Below are 18,173 nucleotides of genomic sequence, written 5' to 3'. Positions count from 1 at the left end.
CTGCACTGCCTGTTCCATCCCTCTCCCTCCCTCGCTCTCTCCCACCCTCACTCACTCTCCCCAGGCTGGGGCAGGGGGTTGGGGTGTTGGGGGGGTGCAGGCTCCAGGTCAAGCCTGGGGAATGGGGTTGGAGTGCAGGGGGGTGGGGCGCGGGCTCTGGGATGGGGCTCAGGGCTCAGGCAGGGGGTTGCGGTGCAGGAGGGGGTGTGGGATACAGGCTCTGGGAGGGAGTTTGGGTGCCAGAGGGGGCTCAGGTGGCGCTTACCTTGGGCAGCTCCTGGTCAGCAGCGCAGCGGGGCTAAGGCATGTGGAAAGGTGGGTTCCCCCCAGTGGGCAGAGGCGTCTGTACCCAGCAGGTCTCTCTGCAGAGCAGATGGAAACATGTCAAGAAGTCTCAGAGACGGGAGCAGGAGGGACAGGCAAAGTGGAGTGTAAATGGACGGGACCGAGAGACAGAGTGAGACGGGGAGGAAGGGAGGGAGTTTTGTAGTAGCCGCATGTTAAATTATTGGCAGCACAGGACTTTCATGTGTGCAGAGAGCAGCCATCGGGGCTGGGACGAGAAGGGGATTTTCCCCCAGGCAGGAGTGAGTTGAGATGAAAATCTGATATGAAAACTCTAACGTCTGCTCCTCTCTTCCCATCGCTCCAAGTCCCCAGCATTAACTCCAGCCCTGAGTTCAAGGGAATCAAAGAGACATGCAGGAATTTCTCTCTGCAGGTACGTTTGAGCTCATCATTCATTTGTTGGGGATTTTGCCCTGTGTTTTTTACCACCAATACAGAAGTTCCCAGACAAAAACCTTTGCTGTTGCTATTACGGTGACCCCTGTAAACCCCATCCAAGATCAGGGCAATTCTGTGTTTGTTTCTTTCATCGCTGGGACTCGATCCTCCTCATCCCTCTAGTAGAGCGGAAGAATTACTTCTCGTGTCTTGGTACAACGCTCCTGCTAATACAGGGGTTCTCAAACTGGGGGTTGCTACCTCTCAGGAGGTCATGAGGGTATTACATGGGGGGTCGCAAGCTGTCAGTCTCCACCCCTGTCAGAGTCTACCCTCACTTGAAACTGGGCGGTTTCAAAGTGAGGACCCGCATGTCTTCCCCCCACCCCAAAATCCTAGGGTAGGTCTCCCCTTCGGCTGCCACCACCCGGTCAATTCCGTGGGCCGGGACACCCCTGTTTCCCCCCTTGGGAACACAGATCAATTCACAGAGGAGGAACCTCCCCCCCTCTTCCCTCTCTCCAGCCTGCTCCGGAGACAGAATGCCTGGATTCAAACGCCTTGAATCTCTACACACAGGGAAGTAGCCCACTTCCCCCTCCCCTTCCCCTGAATTTCCCCAAGGGAAGAAATTAACCAAGTCCAAAGAAAAGAAAAGAATTTATTAAGAGAACAAAAAGAAAGTACAGAATCTCTATGAGCCCAAGCTGGACACTCATAGGGTATAACCTTATCAATCTCTGGAGAGAATCCCCTCTCCCCCTTTTCTCAGTAAAAGCAATATCAGCAAACAGGAATAAAGCATTTCCTTTAGCAAACACACAATTGCAAATATAGAAATCAAATCATAAGACTAATTTGCCTTTCTAATTAATACTCACTATTAATTAGTAGAAACTACTCCAGGAGAACTTGGAGACATGACTGTCCTCTGTTAGATTTAAGAACAGTTCTCACAAAGACAAAGGCTTCCCTCCACAGAGATTTGAAATTATCTCATCTCTGATTGGTCCTTTGGTCAGGTGGTCACCAGGTACTACATGTTAACCCTTTACAGGTAAAACAGACTTTAACCCTTAACTATCTGTTTATGACACGCCCCCCAAATCGCCAACAGTGGGAACTACTGGTGGTGATTTCCTCCTAGAACTGTAAAATAAACAGATAAACAAAACACATGCACTATTACATATACTACTAAGTATGTAAACACAAGATATTTGACACTGAAGAACACTTTGTATGCATTTGAGCGGACATACTTGGCAACGTCCTTGCCCATCCCCTCCCAGTGGAAGGAATGTTTTTAATCTGTTTTTGCTTTGTTGACCCCAGAATGCCCCCTGGGATGTCAGGGCCCAAGCTTAAGAGCTTGTCCCAGTACTTAGTTGGAACTACCAACTGTCTTTGAGGATGCTGGCCTTCCTGGTGTTTACCAGAAAGAATGTCCTTATATAAAAGTCCTTGTTTTACAACAAACTGGAATTGGGTAGAAGAGCTGAGAGGCGGTGGGTTGCTTCGTGCCACCGCCCAAAGCTTTCTTAAGGCTGTCATCGGCTTCCTGCTCAGTCTGGAACTGTTTCCTTGAGGCGGGAGACACCAGTTCCTCTGGGAGCGATGTAGGTGATGAGGTTGTTTCCGTTGACTGTGAACCGCTCTACGCTGGTGCACAAGGTGATATTTTAGGCTCTGGCTGAGCCTCTTGGGTAGAGTTGTCTGCTGCTTCTGCCAGTTTAGGCCCGTTGGCGCCCCCTGGCGGTGGAGTTGCAAGCGCTGGCGTCAGTGCTGGCGCTGGTTCTGCCGCTGGTTGCTTTTCCAGTTCCGGTCCTGGGACTGGATGTACTATGGCTGCTGTAGTTGTTGGCATGGGATCCGGTTCCACCACCTCTGTCTGGGTCTCTGGTAACACAGACAGGGTCCTGGTGGATGGCTCAGGAACAGGGATGGGAGTGCCTGCTTGTTTGGCCTGGCCGCAGGTGACCACTCCCCCCCTCTTGGCCAGCTGCACATGGTTGGCCAAGTCTTCCCCCAGTAGCATGGGGATGGAATAATTGTAATAGACAGCAAAAGTCCTTTTTCCTGACCAGTCCTTGTACTGGTCTTCAGGGATGCTGTACCCATGGCAGGTCCTTTTAACCTTTTTGAAGAAGGCCTTAGTGTCCTCACCTGCCATGTAGGTGGGAAATTTCTTGGGATGGGGAACAGTGCCTTCTGGTGCTGGCCACACCCCTCTGCAGTCAGTGAATTTTATGTGTGGCTTGCTGGTGTTGCTTTTTTGGTGCTGGTCACACCCCTCTGCAGTCAGTGAATTTTATGTGTGGCTTGCTGGTGTTGCTTTTTGGTGCTGGCCACACCCCTTTGCAGTCAGGGAATTGGTTTCCCCAATTCCTAACCCTCTCTATTTCCGAGAGACTGAATAGAAAAGAAACAAAACCTTTTCATTTGCAAATGTGTAGTTGCTGTTTGCTGATATACTGAGAAGACCCAAAAAAAACTGGTTTGTCCTGTTTCTAGCACTTGCTAAGTACCTCACAGTGGGGGTCCTTTCTAACAAGCCTCCTAGAAAAACTTGCACCTCTTTCCTAGCTGTTTTTAAGCAGACAGAAAGAAAAAAAGGAGAAAAAAGAAAAGAAGAAGGAAAAAAATCCTTTTCTAACACAGCCTGTTAGAAACCTTATGCCTCAGCTAAACCCAGCTGAAAATCTGTTTCCAAAAAAACAATCTTCCTAATAAGCCCAGCTGACCGGCTGGTGCTACTTAGTACCTGCAGAAAAGTGTAGTAAATCCTCTCAGAGATTTGTATTCCCTGGCTCCAGAGGATTTGAAAAGACACAGGGGAAAAAAATCTGGCTGGAGGGTTTCTGTCTCCCCCCCCCAAACCTGTTTTCCCTGTTGGATGGGAATGTACTTTGTCGAGCACTTCCCCCCACCTTAGGAATCCTGAGTGATACCTGATATCACAAAGGAAGGACACACCTCTAGGGAAGAGTTTTTCCTCAGCATAGCCAGCAGAGAAAAAAAAAACTCCTAACCCTGAAAACTGCTTCAAGAAAGAAAATCTGTTTCCCAACAAAGCCTGCTGGAAACTTAATTTCCTCCAGCCAACCTGGCTGAAACTGTAAACTCCCTCTTCTGTCAGGTTGCTTTCCTGCTATAGAAGAAGAGAATAGCTCCCTTCAGCGTAGCCTAGCTGAAAAAACTCCTTGTAACAATGGGTTCGAAACTCCGCTGCCACCATGTCAGAGTCTACCCTCACTTGAAACTGGGCGGTTTCAAAGTGAGGACCCGCATGTCTTCCCCCCACCCCAAAATCCTAGGGTAGGTCTCCCCTTCGGCTGCCACCACCCGGTCAATTCCGTGGGCCGGGACACCCCTGTTTCCCCCCTTGGGAACACAGATCAATTCACAGAGGAGGAACCTCCCCCCCTCTTCCCTCTCTCCAGCCTGCTCCGGAGACAGAATGCCTGGATTCAAACGCCTTGAATCTCTACACACAGGGAAGTAGCCCACTTCCCCCTCCCCTTCCCCTGAATTTCCCCAAGGGAAGAAATTAACCAAGTCCAAAGAAAAGAAAAGAATTTATTAAGAGAACAAAAAGAAAGTACAGAATCTCTATGAGCCCAAGCTGGACACTCATAGGGTATAACCTTATCAATCTCTGGAGAGAATCCCCTCTCCCCCTTTTCTCAGTAAAAGCAATATCAGCAAACAGGAATAAAGCATTTCCTTTAGCAAACACACAATTGCAAATATAGAAATCAAATCATAAGACTAATTTGCCTTTCTAATTAATACTCACTATTAATTAGTAGAAACTACTCCAGGAGAACTTGGAGACATGACTGTCCTCTGTTAGATTTAAGAACAGTTCTCACAAAGACAAAGGCTTCCCTCCACAGAGATTTGAAATTATCTCATCTCTGATTGGTCCTTTGGTCAGGTGGTCACCAGGTACTACATGTTAACCCTTTACAGGTAAAACAGACTTTAACCCTTAACTATCTGTTTATGACAACCCCAAACCCCACTTTGCCTCCAGCATTTATAATGGTGTTAAATTTTAAAAACAGTGTTTTTAATTTATAAGAGGGGTCACACTCAGAGGCTTCCTATGTGAAAGGGGTCACCAGTAGAAAAGTTTGAGAACTACTGTGCAAATACATCCCAGAATGAGGTTTGGGTTTTTTTGCAACAGCATTACACTGTTGACTCTTATTTACTTGTGATCCATGGCTTCATGGTCTGGGATAATGCCTTTTTACTTCAGTCAGGCTGAGAAAAAGATCCTGGTTGTTGGGGAGAACGGAGAGCTGTGTGCTCTCTGCAAGCTCGTCGTCCTCCTCCTCCTCCTCCCCGTCTGCAGAATCCTCAGGCATGGCTGAGATTACCCCCTCTTCGGAATCCACGGTCGGGGTGGGGTAGTGGCGGCGGCCCCCCCTAGAATTGCATGCAGCTCAGTTTAGAAGTGGCATGTCTGTGGCTCTGCCCTGGACCTTCCATTTGCTTCTTTGGTTTTCTGGTAGGCTTGTCTGAGCTCCTTAACTTTCATGCGGCACTGTAGTGAGTCCCTATTGTGGCCTCTCTCCATCATGCCCTTTGAGATTTTTTCAAATGTTTTGGCATTTCGTCTTTTGCAACGTAGTTCTGCTAGCACAGAATCCTCTCCCCATACAGCGATCAGATCCAGTACCTCCCGTGCAGTCCATGCTGGAGCTCTTTTTCGATTCTCAGACTGCATGGTTACCTGTGCTGATGAGCTCTGCGTGGTCACCCATGCTCAGTGATGAGCTGCCAAAATTATAACAACCGGTTCCCTCCTCACCCCAGGAGGGATCATGCCCCCCCAACTCCTGCCCCAACCAACCCCCCGCGTTCCTTGATGCCCCCCCACCCCAGGGACCCCTGCCCCATCCACCCCCCTTCCCTGTACCCTGAGTATCCTCCACCGCCCCATCCAACCCCTCCTCTCATTCCTGATGGCCCCCCAGGACCCCTGCCCCATCCAACCCCCCGTTCTCTCTGTCCCCTGACTGCCCCTGGAACCCTTGCCCCTGACTGCCTCCCACCACCCCATCCAACCCCTGATCCTTTTTGACTGCCCCACCAGGACCCTTGCCCCTATTCAATCCCCCTGTTCCCTGCCCTCTGACCCCCCACCCCCAAACTCCCCTACCCTCTCTCCAACACCCCCTCCCTGCCCCCTTACCGCACTGCCTGGACGTGGCTGGCGGCGCTACAGTCCGGCCGCTGCTGGAGCCGGGAGCCCGGGGACGCGGCCGGAGCCGGAGGATGTGGCGGGAGCCCGGCGGCCGGAGCCAGGTGGCTGGCCGGGTGGAGCCAGGGCGGGCCGCGGCCAGAGCTGGAGCCGGGCAAACGGGGCCGCCGCCACGCCCAGACCTGCGCTGCCGGAGCCCGGCCCCGTGGCAAAACAACAGGTGGCTGGAGCCAGGGGCCAGGCCAGGCCGGAGCTGGGGGGCCATGTCCAGAGCCGGGCATCCGGATAGGTGGGGGCACGGCGGGGCCGGGGGGGGATGCAGCCGGAGCCGGGCAGCCGGGGCCGCGGGGCCGGGGGGGGGGGATGCGGCCGGGGCCGGGCGGCCGGGGGGGGTCGGGGACGCGGGGCTGGGGAGGGTCGGGGATGCGGGTCCGGGGCCGGGCGGGGCCCGGGGCCGGGGAGGGTCGTGGCGGGGGAGGGTCACGGCCGGGAATGCGGGGCCGGGGACGGGCCGCGGACGGGGACGGGTGGCCGGGGAGGGTCGGGGACGCGGGGACGGGCAGGGTCGCAGTTGGGGACGGGGGAGGGGGACGCGGGGCTGAGGGGGGTGCCGCGGCCGGTGGCCAGGGAGGGTCGGGGACGCGGGGCCGGGCGGGGACCCGGGGACGCAGGGCCGGGCAGGGTCGCGGCCAGGAACGCAGGGCCGGGCAGGGTCGGGGATGGGGCCGGGGGGGGGACGTGGGGCCAGGGGGGGACGCAGCCGGGGCCAGGGAGGGTCGGGGATGCGGGGCCGGGCGGGGACCCGGGGGGGGGGCCACGGCCGGGGCCGGGTGGCCGGGAAGGGTCGGGGACGCGGGGCCGGGAAGGGTTGCGGCCGGGAACACGGGGACGGGGAAGGGGGACGGGGGGGGTGCCGCGGCCGGGGCCGGGTGGCCGGGGAGGGTCGGGGACGCGGGGCCGGGGAGGGTCGGGGCTGGGCGGGGACCCGGGGACGGGCGGGGACCCGGGGACGGGGGGTGGGGGGCCGCGGCCGGGCGGGGACGCGGAGCCGGGGCCGGGTGGCCGGGGAGGGTCGGGGACGCGGGGCCGGACGGCCGGGGACGCGGAGCTGGGGAGGGTCGGGGCCGGGGAGGGCCGCGGCTGGAGACCGGCCGGGGCACACGGCCCGCCCTAGTTTCCTACCTCAGCATCTTCTTCCTGGGCCGGGGAAGCCTGCTTGCTTCTCAGCCCTCCCGGGCTTCCCGCGCGAAGTGCTGATTCGCGGGAAGCAGGGGGGAAGGAGAAGCAGGGAGGAGCATTCATGGCAGGAGGTGGAGGCAGAGCTGAGGTGAGCTGGGGCCGGGCAGCAGGGAGCGCTTGTTAAATTTAAATGCCCTTTTAGAACCAGTTTGTCCCACGGGGAACAAACGGTTCTAAAAGGGCTTCTAAATTTAACAACTGGCTCACGCGAACCGGTGCAAACCGGCTGCAGCTCACCACTGCCCGTGCTGATCAGCTCTCCACACTGGGCAAACAGGAAATGAGATTCAAAAATTCGCGGGGCTTTTCCTGTCTACCTGGCGAGTGCATCTGAGTTCAGATTGCTGTCACAATGGTGCACTGTGGGATACCGCCCGGAGGCCAATACCATCGAATTGCGGCCACACTAACCCTAATCCGACATGGCCATACTGATTTCAGCGCTACTCCCCTCATCGGGGAGGAGTACAGATATCGATATTAAGAGCCCTTTATATCGAAATAAAGAGCTTCGTTGTGTGGACGGGTGCAGCGTTAATTCGGTTTAACGCTGCTAAATTCGAAATAAACTCGTAGTGTAGACCAGGCCTTATTTAGCTTGTGATCCACTATGACCCTCAGATCCCTTTCCGCAGTGCTCCTTCCTAGGCAGTCAGTTCCCATTTGGTATGTGGGCAACTGATTGTTCCTTCCTAAATGGAGAACTTTGCATTTGTCCGTCTTGAACTTCATCCTATTTACTTCAGACCATTTCTCCAGTTTGTCAAGATCATTTTGAATTTTAGTCCGATCCTCCAAAGCACTTACAAGCCCTCCCAGCTTGGTAACATCCTCAAACTTCGTAAGTGTTTTCTGTATGCCATGATCTAAATCACTGCTGAAGATATTGAACAGAACTGGACCCAGCACTGATCCCTGTGGGACCCCACTGGATACGCCCTTCCAGCTTGAGTATGAACCACTGATAACTACTCTCTGGGAACGGTTTTCCAACTAGTTATGCACCTACCTTAAAGTGGCTCCATATAGGTTGTATTTCCCTAGTTTGTTTATGTCACGTGAGACAGTGTCAAAAACCTCACTAACGTCAAGATATACCACGTTTACTGCTTCCCCCCAGCCACAAGGCTTGTTACCCTGCCCAAGAAAGCTGTCAGGTTGATTTCACAGTATTTATTCTTGACAAATCCATGCTGACTGGTACTTATCACCTTATTATCTTCTAGGTGTTTGCAAATTGATATTGAACCTTCTAAAACTTCTGTAGCTTTGCTAGTGGCTGGTCCCCAGACTTACACACCCATTGTCTTCCTGCAGGAGAGCACTGAATCTACAGATCATGTACTCTGATTTCTTTTGCTGATTTTCATGCTGTTTCTTTCCAATATGCACCTGCCTGTCTCTCTGCATCTTCCTTCACTTCCTCTTTCCTCTCCCCCACAAGACTATAACATCTGTAAAAGGCAGGTGTCAGGGGACTCCTCTCTGGCTGCTTTCTGTCAATGCATCCAGCACCAATGTAAACAAAAAGGGGCTTAGTCCCAAGCCTTGATATATTCCAGCTGTTACTAGAAACTGTTCCCTTTCTCCACATGAACCTCTCGCTGTGGCAACAGCACCATTGTACATGTCCTGGACACTTCTGATATAAAAGCTTTATTCACTCAATGAGGAGTGTCAGGATCAGGCCCCTGCATAAGGCAAACACCAATGTTGGTCGCCCTTCAGCGCCTGCAGAACTCACCCTCTGCCCTGGGTCTCTCTGCAGGGAAAGTGGAGCAGCAGAAGCAGCAATTTTTGCTCTTTCTTTAATTCAACGTTAGACATTTTGATGTCCACGTTCGGAGACGGGAATGTGACGTTATCACTGGAGGTGAGAGGCTCTGCCCCTTGAATGTGCCCTGCAGACTAGTGCCCCTGTGTGTGCCCCAGAGCCCTGCGTGCTGCTGTGCCAGGTTAGGAGTCTCACTGGAGGGGAGGGAGACATGTAGATACTCTTCGTACAAGATCTGTGTCCTCCACTGCTGTGGGGAGGGGGGGTGCACCCTCTAGTGGTGTTTGTGTGAGTGCACGTTTGTGTTTGTCCACCCACATGCGCCCTCTAGTGTTCAGAACTGTTGTTCATCAGAGGTGCTACACTACTAACAGTTAATGGGGATTCTCCCTCAGCTCATCGGTCAGTGACCTGAGTGTTTCAGGCAGCAGGATCTGGGTTCTAGCCCTGCCCTGCCAGACATTTCTGAGCAGCTGCTGGATGCAGCGTAGAGACAACCTAGGAAGCCGTGGGCTTGTGACAATGTTGTTCCCTGGCATCTGTAATGGAGGATGGGGGAGCAGGAGCGAAGAAGGAAGGACAAAGGGTTCTAGCCCCAGTTAGCTTCAGGTTCCAGTGAGACCCTGAGTCAGCGTTAGTGGACCCCTTTGTAAAGGGCTCCCCCTTGGAGAGCATTGCTGCCCCCTGAACTGGCATTGGCTGTGATGCCCGACACAACACAGGGGACGTAGCACCTGAACCCCCAGACTCCTCGCTCCCAGGGCTTTTCCTTTCCTGTCCCCAGAACGTGACTCTCCATTTCAACGCCCTCCTGAACAGCACCTCCCTCTGGGATGGCGGAGACAAGTGGGAGGTGGGGTCGGCCGTGACGGTCCTGCTGCAGAGCGTGGAATGGGCTGCGCTGGCCACTGCGCTCCGGTCTCCGGAGAGGACAACACAGGACGAGACAACAGAGTCTCTGGGTGAGGGGGGACGTGTGGCTCTCAGCGCCACCTACTGGCTGCCATGATATATGGGGTTACACACTGTGCCCCAAATCCACTGGAAGTTAGAGCCTATATACCATTGTGATGTGAGCCTGTGTTCAGTACAGACACAGAACAGCACGTCCCCTGCACCAGGAAATATAACCCAGCCCCGCCAGTGCCCCCAGAAGCAATGTCTGAGAAGAGTTTAAATGTAATATATTTGGAATTCCATCTCTAGAGGCTGCCACACTGAGCCAGACGCCTCCCCCCACCCCCACTACTCCCCCTTCTGGGGATGCAGCATCCCCAGGGAGACACAGCCAGGATGGGGGGGTGATCAGTGGAACTGGGGGGGGGCACCAAACTTCCACCTCCCATAGTGCAAAAGAGCCCTGAAGCCCCCTGGCTCCGAGCGGAGTGGGAGGGGGGTGGATCTGGCCCAGAATGGACAGATTCCCAGGGAAGTGGTTTCACAGCGAGGGGCTCTGTCATTCCTCACCCCCACCCCCCCGCAGCTATCCAGACGCGGCTCGTCACAGGGGACTGCAGCCAGCACGGCGAGGTCTTCACGCTGAGAGCTCACGAGGAGACGATGGACGTGCGCTGTGATACAGTCACCGGGGCAGCCACACAAGGTACCATCCTGGGGATGGAGACACCCAGGGACCAAACCACGGCACAGAGCGGTTCCCTGGCACCGAACCCCAGTCTGGGTTCCCCCCCTTCCTCCCTCCCTCCCCATGGATCCCCAGGCCGGGCCCTGGCCTCTGTCTCTAGCCCTGGAGTGCTCCTTGCTGGTTGGGCCAGTGGTTCGCAGGCTGTGGCCATGGAGCTGACACCTTCGTTCCTGCCTGTCCCACAGCTTGAGCCCCCAGCAGTGAGGAGTTGGGGGCGCAGAGGGGAGACGGCTCATGAGAGGGTCTCTGGTATGAAGTGGGCCCAGGGAATGGAAAGGGCAGGGACGCCCTAGTCTAGCTAGACCCCCAAATGGAGATGTGGGGACCAGGGTATCATGTACCCTCAGCTGCCATATTCAGGGCCCCGAATCCTCCAGCACCAGGGGAAGCTCATCCCTGGCCAGCCCCTCTCCTGGTCTCGCTGAGAAAATCCGTATCTTCATCTCTGATTCCTGCAGCTCAACGTTTCCAGCTGGACATTTTTCTGGCAGCTCCAAGGGAGGAGGTAGCACAGTCCAGTTCCATTCCCAGGATCCTGGGTTCCATTCCCAGATCTGCCACAGACTCACTGTGACCCCTGGGCACCCGGCCGGCTCATTCTTTGCCATTGTGTCCCCAGCTCCCTAACGAGGGATTTTCCCTCTCCCAGCAGGTTTGGGGGCTGCTGCTTTTATTTCTTACTCCACTTTGGACTCCATCATCAGTGCGAGACATCTCAGCGAGGGAAATCTACCAGCTGGTGGGAAGCTGGAGAAGAGTCACCTCAACTCCAGGGTGGTGAGTGGGGCCGTCGGAGACGGGAGACCCATTAACCTCTCCAGACCCGCAAACTTCACCCTGCGCCACAGACAGGTGTGTGACTGAAGAGCCTCTCGCTTTGCTCCATAGCTGGGGCTCCAGAGGGGTATGTAGAAGGCACCATCTCCTGCTGAGCATTTGGACCGTGCTGCCTTTCTGGCTCCGGATGGTCCTGAGAAGAGGAGGCCTCCTTATTCCTGATGCGTTGGGGCTGTGTTACTGGAGGAGGTTACCGGGGGTTGCACCATGACACAGGGCTGTGCAAAGTGCTCTAGGGTAACAGCTCAGCCTAGCTCACCCCTGAGCTGGAATAACTGGAAAGCCGCTTTCTCTAGAGCCTGTGGTTCAGGAAATCCGCATGAAACACTTAGATATGGTAATGAAGTGCTTAGGGCGCCTATGTGTATATGTGCACACAGCACTGCCCTCTGCTGGATGCTGTCGGAACTGCTCAGCCATGTGCCAGGTTCCTCATAGTGCTAACGGCTAGCAAGGATTTTTCCCTTTTGTTCCAATAGCAGGGCCTGGGCTTTTGGAGCAGCAGGATCTGTGTTCTCTCTCCGCTGTCACCGGGATGGCTCCAGTGGGCACTGGGGGCTGCGTGGGGAGAGCCATGGAGCTGTCAGTGGCCTCGAGTTTGCTATAGACATGTGATAACAGAAACGACGTTCTGTGGTCCTGTGAGGATGAGGATGATTCTGTTGTGTTTCCAGGCCAAAAAAGAGGAGGAAGAGGCTCTCTGCGTCTACTGGAAAGTGGTGGCCGAGAACGGCAGCTGGTCTCCGGACGGCTGCACCGCCGTGCACACGAACAGCACTCACACCACCTGCAGCTGTGACCATCTGTCCAGCTTCGCCGTCCTAATGGCTCCCACCGCAGTGACGGTATCTCACCGTGAGACTCGGGTCACAGGGCAGGACCCTGAGCTCCGCACTCAGCCATGGGCAAAGCTCTCCCTGGAGCGACTGGAGGCTTTGCTGGGGAAAAGGCTGAGTCGGAGCCGAGGGGGCTGGGCTGGGGTCACTGGTGATTCTCCCTTTGCTGTGTTACAGGAGAGTTCCCCACTGACCATCATCACCTACGTGGGACTGACCCTCTCCCTGCTGTGCCTCTTCCTGGCCATCCTCACCTTCCTCCTGTGCCGCTCCATCCGCAACGTCAGCACCTCCCTTCGCCTGCAGCTCTGCCTCTGCCTCTTCCTGGCCGACCTGCTCTTCCTCACCCAGGTGACCCACCCCAGCAGTCAGGTACGGCCTGATTCTCCCCTGCTCTGTGCCTCCACGCGCAGCAGGGCTGGGGTGTGTGACTTTGAACCCCTTTGTGCTCCCCGGATTCTGGGCTGTGCAGGACCCTGGGGGGATTCCTGGGGGGGTGTTTCCATCCCATTAGGTCCGTTCACACTGGGCACAGTGCTCTGAGTGTCCCCAACCCCTGGAGTTCAGCCAGTTCTATCCCTATGTCACAGTCTCCCTGTGCCTCGATTCCTCTCCTACGTGACTTGCCCATGGTCACCCAGGGACTCTGTGGCAGGGCTGGGAACAGAACCTGGATCCCCTGAGCCTTGCTCCCCTGCTCTAACCACTAATCTCTGCTCCCTTCCTGCATCAGCAATGTGCACCCGCAGGACCCTCCATAGACCGAGGAACCTGCCGTCTCTGGGTCACGGAGCGCTGTACCTGGAGAGCTGTGCTAGCAGGAATCCCCGTGTGACACCCCCCGGCAGGTCTCCCCCATACTCAGCATTTCCCTTCCCCACCGCAGTGTCCCTGGGCTCTCTGTCTCCCCCAGGTGGCGTGCGCTGTCATTGCTGGCCTCCTGCACTACCTCTTCCTGGCCTGCTTCTCCTGGATGTTCCTGGAGGGGCTGCACCTCTTCCTCACCGTCTGGAACCTGAAGGTCGTGAATTACACCAGCGCCAGCCGGTTCAAGAAGAGATTCATGTACCCGTTTGGCTACGGATTCCCAGCCCTGGTGGTGGCTATTTCTGCAGCGGTGAATCCTGGTGGCTACGGAACTTCCACACAGTAAGTGCAGCACCCATCCCTAAGGGGAGCTGGGATGTGGCTTCCGTGCGCTTTTCCAGATCACCCCAGGTCTGACTTGAACCTAGATTTCCCGGCTCGCCCTGCCTGGGAGCTGACGGTCCCCCTGGAACCCTTCCCATCCCCAGGGACACGAAGCAGCCCCGAGCGCTGTAGTTGAGTTGCCCCCTGTCAGCCATCTACACTCCTCACCCCACTGACGATGCGGAAGAACAAGCCAGAAAGATCCCAGCTTGACTCCCAGCTCCCAGGCTGGGTTTGTGGGGCTGGTGGGTAGGAAATAAATGCAACTTCTTCCTGTGTGCAAACCCCTGAGGATCCCCTCTCTAAAGTGAGTGACTCCACTAAAACAGGGTGTGGCGTGTTCTGGACACCCCAGGCGAGATCCTCTGCTCGTGTAAATCAGGGCAGCTCCACTTCCTTCAGTGCAGCTAGGCCAATGTCCATCCGCTGCATGTCTGGCCCTCCATCAATACTGCGCCCACCCACCAGAAACGGTCATGTGAGGAGGTGGAAGAGGAAGTGCTGGTTGAAAACAGGAGATGCTGAGGTAGATGGAGAGGGCTATTTGCCTGCTGCCTGCAAGAGAGTCGGCCATGTCACAGGCAGGCTGAGATCCATCTCCCTTTTGTGATCCAGCTGCCCTGTGACACCCCCTCTCTGCCCCGGGACTAAAAAAGGGCAGTAATCCCATTAAAATCACCTTCTTCTTCCTCCCTCCCTGTAGCTGCTGGCTCAGCCTGGACAGAGGTTTTCATTGGAGCTTTCTGGGACCAGTCTGTGCCATAATCCTGGTGGGTACCTCACAGAACCACAGGGCCCCATTCTCCTCTCACCTCTGCAACCCCATTGATTTCAGTGAAGCAGGGAGGGGAACGTGGCCCATAAAACACAACGAAAGACCCAGTTATATCCCACCTGGCTCATCTGCTGTGGTCAGTCCCGGGATTAGTCCCTGTGCTGTGTCCCCAGGCCTGCAGCCGTTACTCGGGCCCAGCTCCCAGGGGCATCAGCAGGAGTTTTGCCAAGTGAAGACAGAAGAGTTTGGTCTAGTCGAGTTAATGACCCAAGGAATGAGGAAAGGAGAGGGCTCCACTCTGCAGTGGTTTTTGTAGAGGGGAAACAAATGTCCCTACATATTCCTCCCTACCCCCTGGGGAAGTTGGGGAGGGAGGGCAGGGGGGATTTGTTACAGCCTGGAAGTGGCAGGAAGTATTCTAGAGGCAGGATCTGGAATCTCTGAGCCAGATCCTGCTCTCAGTTACACCAGTGTAAACCCAAAATAACTCCTGACTCCACTGGAGAGGCTCCATATTGAACTCTGAGCAGCATCTGGCCTCTGTGATCCCATTGATCCATCTCAGCCCTGGCTGTGCTGTCAGCTCCACGCATGGGGAGGGACCGAGAGCTGCCAGGGGATATTACAGGGGAGGGGATGATTCCCACGGCAAATGAGCAGTCCCCGGTTCTGCAGTGTTCGGCACGGTCACCAGCCCCAGATGGGATGTTTTACAGGAAATATTTCCCACTCTTCCCACAGATAAATATAACGTTCTTTGCCCTGACCCTGTGGATCCTGAGAAACAGACTCTCTTCCCTCAATGCAGATGTGTCCACCCTCAGAGACCACAGGTAAGAGGGCAACAAAACAATCCTGGAGGGTCAGATGCCTTGGTTTGGAAGGTCCTTGGCACCAGGAGAGTGTGAGGAATTGCAGGAGGGGAACAGCATATCTAGGATCCATGGGAACGAATTCCCAGTGTGTTTGCATTAAGAGTAACCCTGTCCCACACAGGAAAGCCAGGGCAGGTAGCTCCACCCCACTCTGCCCAGATCCTCCTGACCCAATTGCTCTCCATAGGCTTATTGTAACGGGATCTCTCCATCTGCCTTTACCCAGGTTACTGACCTTTAAAGCCATCGCCCAACTCTTCATTCTGGGCTGCACATGGAGCCTGGGTCTCCTCCAAGTCGGCCCAGCAGCCACGGTCATGGCGTATTTATTCACCATCGTCAACAGCCTGCAGGGAGCCTTCATCTTCCTGGTGCACTGTCTCCTCAATCGCCAGGTAATTCCCACAGCCCGTCAGCGCCCACCCAGCACCTTCACCGGCCTCGTGGTGGCCATGTCCAATCTTCTCAGTGTTAGTTACATAGTGCAGTGACCGTGTCCCTCACTCTCCAGGTGAGAGAGGAGTACAGGAGATGGATCAAGGGATTCCGAATGTTCAGCACGAAATCTCAGACATATGATCTATCCATGTCTGCTGTCCCCACCACCAGCACCAAGACGGTAAGAGGTCCTCTGCTCTGCTCCAATACCAGCCTGTGACACAGTCATCTCTAGCTGAGTCTCATCACTGCTGTAAAGGTGCTTTGCCGCCTGAATGACTCAGGCTTGGTTATGAGCCAGTTGGGAACGTCACTGCAAGTGTTAGTGAGAGTCGGTTACTATCGAGGGGTATCCTAGATGTCTTAGGCACCAGAACAGAATGTCCTGTCCTGGCACCTCCGCGTTCCCTTCCCTTGGCTCCCCTGGGAGCTCCAGGGGTCACTCACTGTGGACTAGGCAGGCATTGGCTCTTGCAGTGTAATGAATAGATCAGATTGTCCCCTGGGATTGAAAGCTTGTCAGAGCAGACGGATCATCTCCAATGGGCAGTGAGCACCGTGAAGAATTTCCCTTGGCTCCATTATCCCAATGGGTCAGGATCCAGGGGCTTTGTGTGTCGCCTCCCAGAGACAACCCACCAGTTCGCACATTACACTCTCAGTGTCCTTGGAACCTATTGTCATTTTTCTGCTTTTCTTGCCAGGAGTAACCCTTCTGCCAGGCGGAGTCGGCAGCAACCACGGCCGGGGTCAATACCTAGTGGTTCCAATACAAAACCGAACCGGCTGGAGCCCCCTGTGACGTTGCACTCCATATGCTTTATGGAAATCTGCTTATGAATATGACATAACTGGAATATGCTTTACACTAAATACCCCTTTAGAAAGCTTGTAATCTACTGAGTGTGTTCATCCTATTTGTTTGCATGTGTTATTTCTATATCTGGACTTAGGAGAATAAGATATAAACTTGTATCACTGATGAAAAACATATTAAGTGGAGGCCATTAAGGGTGCTCCAGAAACAATCAGCTGTAAATGGCCTTAGCTACTTGAAAGCCTTCCTGTGTAGTGTGGGCCAGCCCATGGGGAATGGAGACTAGGGGGTCTTAGAGTGACATGTGACCATGTCACCTGATAATGAAATCCATCTTAAACCTGGTACTTTTCCATTTAGAAGGAGGGGTGAACTATCATCAGCAGGAGAAAAAAAACTTGATATATGCCATCATGTGCCAGCAATGCCCCTCTGCCATGTACATTGGTCAAACTGGACAGTCTCTGCGCAAAAGAATAAATGGACACCAATCAGCCGTCAAGAATTATAACATTCAAAAACCAATCGGAGAACACATCAACCTCCCTGGTCACTCAATTACAGATCTCAAAGCCGCAATACTCCAACAAAAAATCCTTCAGAAACAGACTCCAACGAGAAACTGCAGAATTGGAATTAATTTGCAAACTAGACACCATTAAATTAGGCTTGAATAAGGAGTGGGAGTGGATGGGTCATTATACAAAGTAAAAACTGTTTCCCCAGGCTCATTTTTCCCCTACTGTTACTCACACCTGCTTGTCAACTGTTGGAAATGGGCCCTCCTGATTATCACTACAAAAGGTTTTTTTCTCCTGCTGATAATAGCTCAACTTAATTAATTACTCTCGTTACAGTTGGTATGGCAACACACATTTTTTCATGTTCTCTGTGTATATATATCTTCCTACTGTATTTTTCACTGAATGCATCTGATGAAGTGGGTTTTAGCCCACGAAAGCTTATGCCCAAATAAACGTGTTAGTCTCTAAGGTGCCACAAGTACTCCTCGTTCTCGTTGCTGACACAGACTAATACAGCTACTGCTCTGAAACCTGTTAACAAAAAAAGATGCTCCAGTGTGTCTGATCAGCTCTGTCTTTACACAGTGGGGAGGGAAAGGGTGAAATGGCATCTAGGACTCTTTAGGCAGAGCCCACACCCCCGGATACAGACACCTGTCCCCACCCTCTTTCTCTCTCACTCTCAGGGGATTTGGCATCCCTACCCCCCTGCTTAGCGAGTAAGGGTCACTCAGGGCAGGCTAAGCACAGTTCTGCTGCCCTTTCCTCACACAATCAGGGTGACAACCTGCCATTCCCCTGCACTCCCTACTAAAGTGATTTGTAACCCAACACCTGCCAAAAGTGTCACTTTGGCAAAGCAGCTCCCTCTGCTGAGTTCCTAGGCACAGTAGGGTGCTTAGGCAAACACAGTCTGCTCCTGGAGTCTGTTTCCCCACCTCATCACTGCATGTCAGAGGGGATCTCAGTGCAACCACACTTACACAGCAATGAAGAACGTGGAGGGAAAGCGGAGCCTTGTGTGTCTGAAACACCTCCCTGCTCCCGCCCAGCTCCAGACACTGCAGCCTTTGCATGGGAGAGGAAGCTGCTGGTTCATTACAAACAGCTGATTGCTGCTCCTTGAGGTGGGGGAAGGGAGCAGGCTCTTTTTCCTGGGTGTGGGAACCCTGTTAGAACCACCCCCAGCAGCTGGAATATTCCACTGAAAAATCCGGAGAAACCCCATTGAATTCAGTAGAGTTACTCCTGCCCTGCACCCGGGTAACTGAGAGCAGTAGC

General features: G+C 54.3%; 1 protein-coding gene across 1 annotated transcript in view; it reads left to right on the top strand.

The window, feature by feature from the left end:
• The window catches only part of LOC123353437 (adhesion G protein-coupled receptor E3-like), a 29,370-nt gene extending 13,573 nt beyond the window's left edge, over positions 1 to 15,797 (top strand). The window contains exons 8-19 of the mRNA XM_044994519.1: positions 654 to 721; positions 8,949 to 9,053; positions 9,739 to 9,916; positions 10,438 to 10,557; positions 11,249 to 11,451; positions 12,111 to 12,281; positions 12,450 to 12,644; positions 13,186 to 13,421; positions 14,167 to 14,233; positions 14,980 to 15,071; positions 15,340 to 15,508; positions 15,625 to 15,797. Of these exons, the coding sequence (XP_044850454.1) occupies positions 654 to 721; positions 8,949 to 9,053; positions 9,739 to 9,916; positions 10,438 to 10,557; positions 11,249 to 11,451; positions 12,111 to 12,281; positions 12,450 to 12,644; positions 13,186 to 13,421; positions 14,167 to 14,233; positions 14,980 to 15,071; positions 15,340 to 15,508; positions 15,625 to 15,771 (1,751 nt within the window). The 3' untranslated portion in view covers positions 15,772 to 15,797. The remainder of the gene's footprint in view (positions 1 to 653; positions 722 to 8,948; positions 9,054 to 9,738; positions 9,917 to 10,437; positions 10,558 to 11,248; positions 11,452 to 12,110; positions 12,282 to 12,449; positions 12,645 to 13,185; positions 13,422 to 14,166; positions 14,234 to 14,979; positions 15,072 to 15,339; positions 15,509 to 15,624) is intronic.
• Positions 15,798 to 18,173: the final 2,376 nt, after the last annotated feature.

This window comes from Mauremys mutica, chromosome 20 (genome assembly GCF_020497125.1).
Source record: "Mauremys mutica isolate MM-2020 ecotype Southern chromosome 20, ASM2049712v1, whole genome shotgun sequence".
Lineage (NCBI taxonomy): Eukaryota > Metazoa > Chordata > Testudines > Geoemydidae > Mauremys > Mauremys mutica.
The sequence above is the reverse complement of the archived record's forward strand: the minus strand, read 5'-3'. Positions and strand labels throughout refer to the sequence as shown.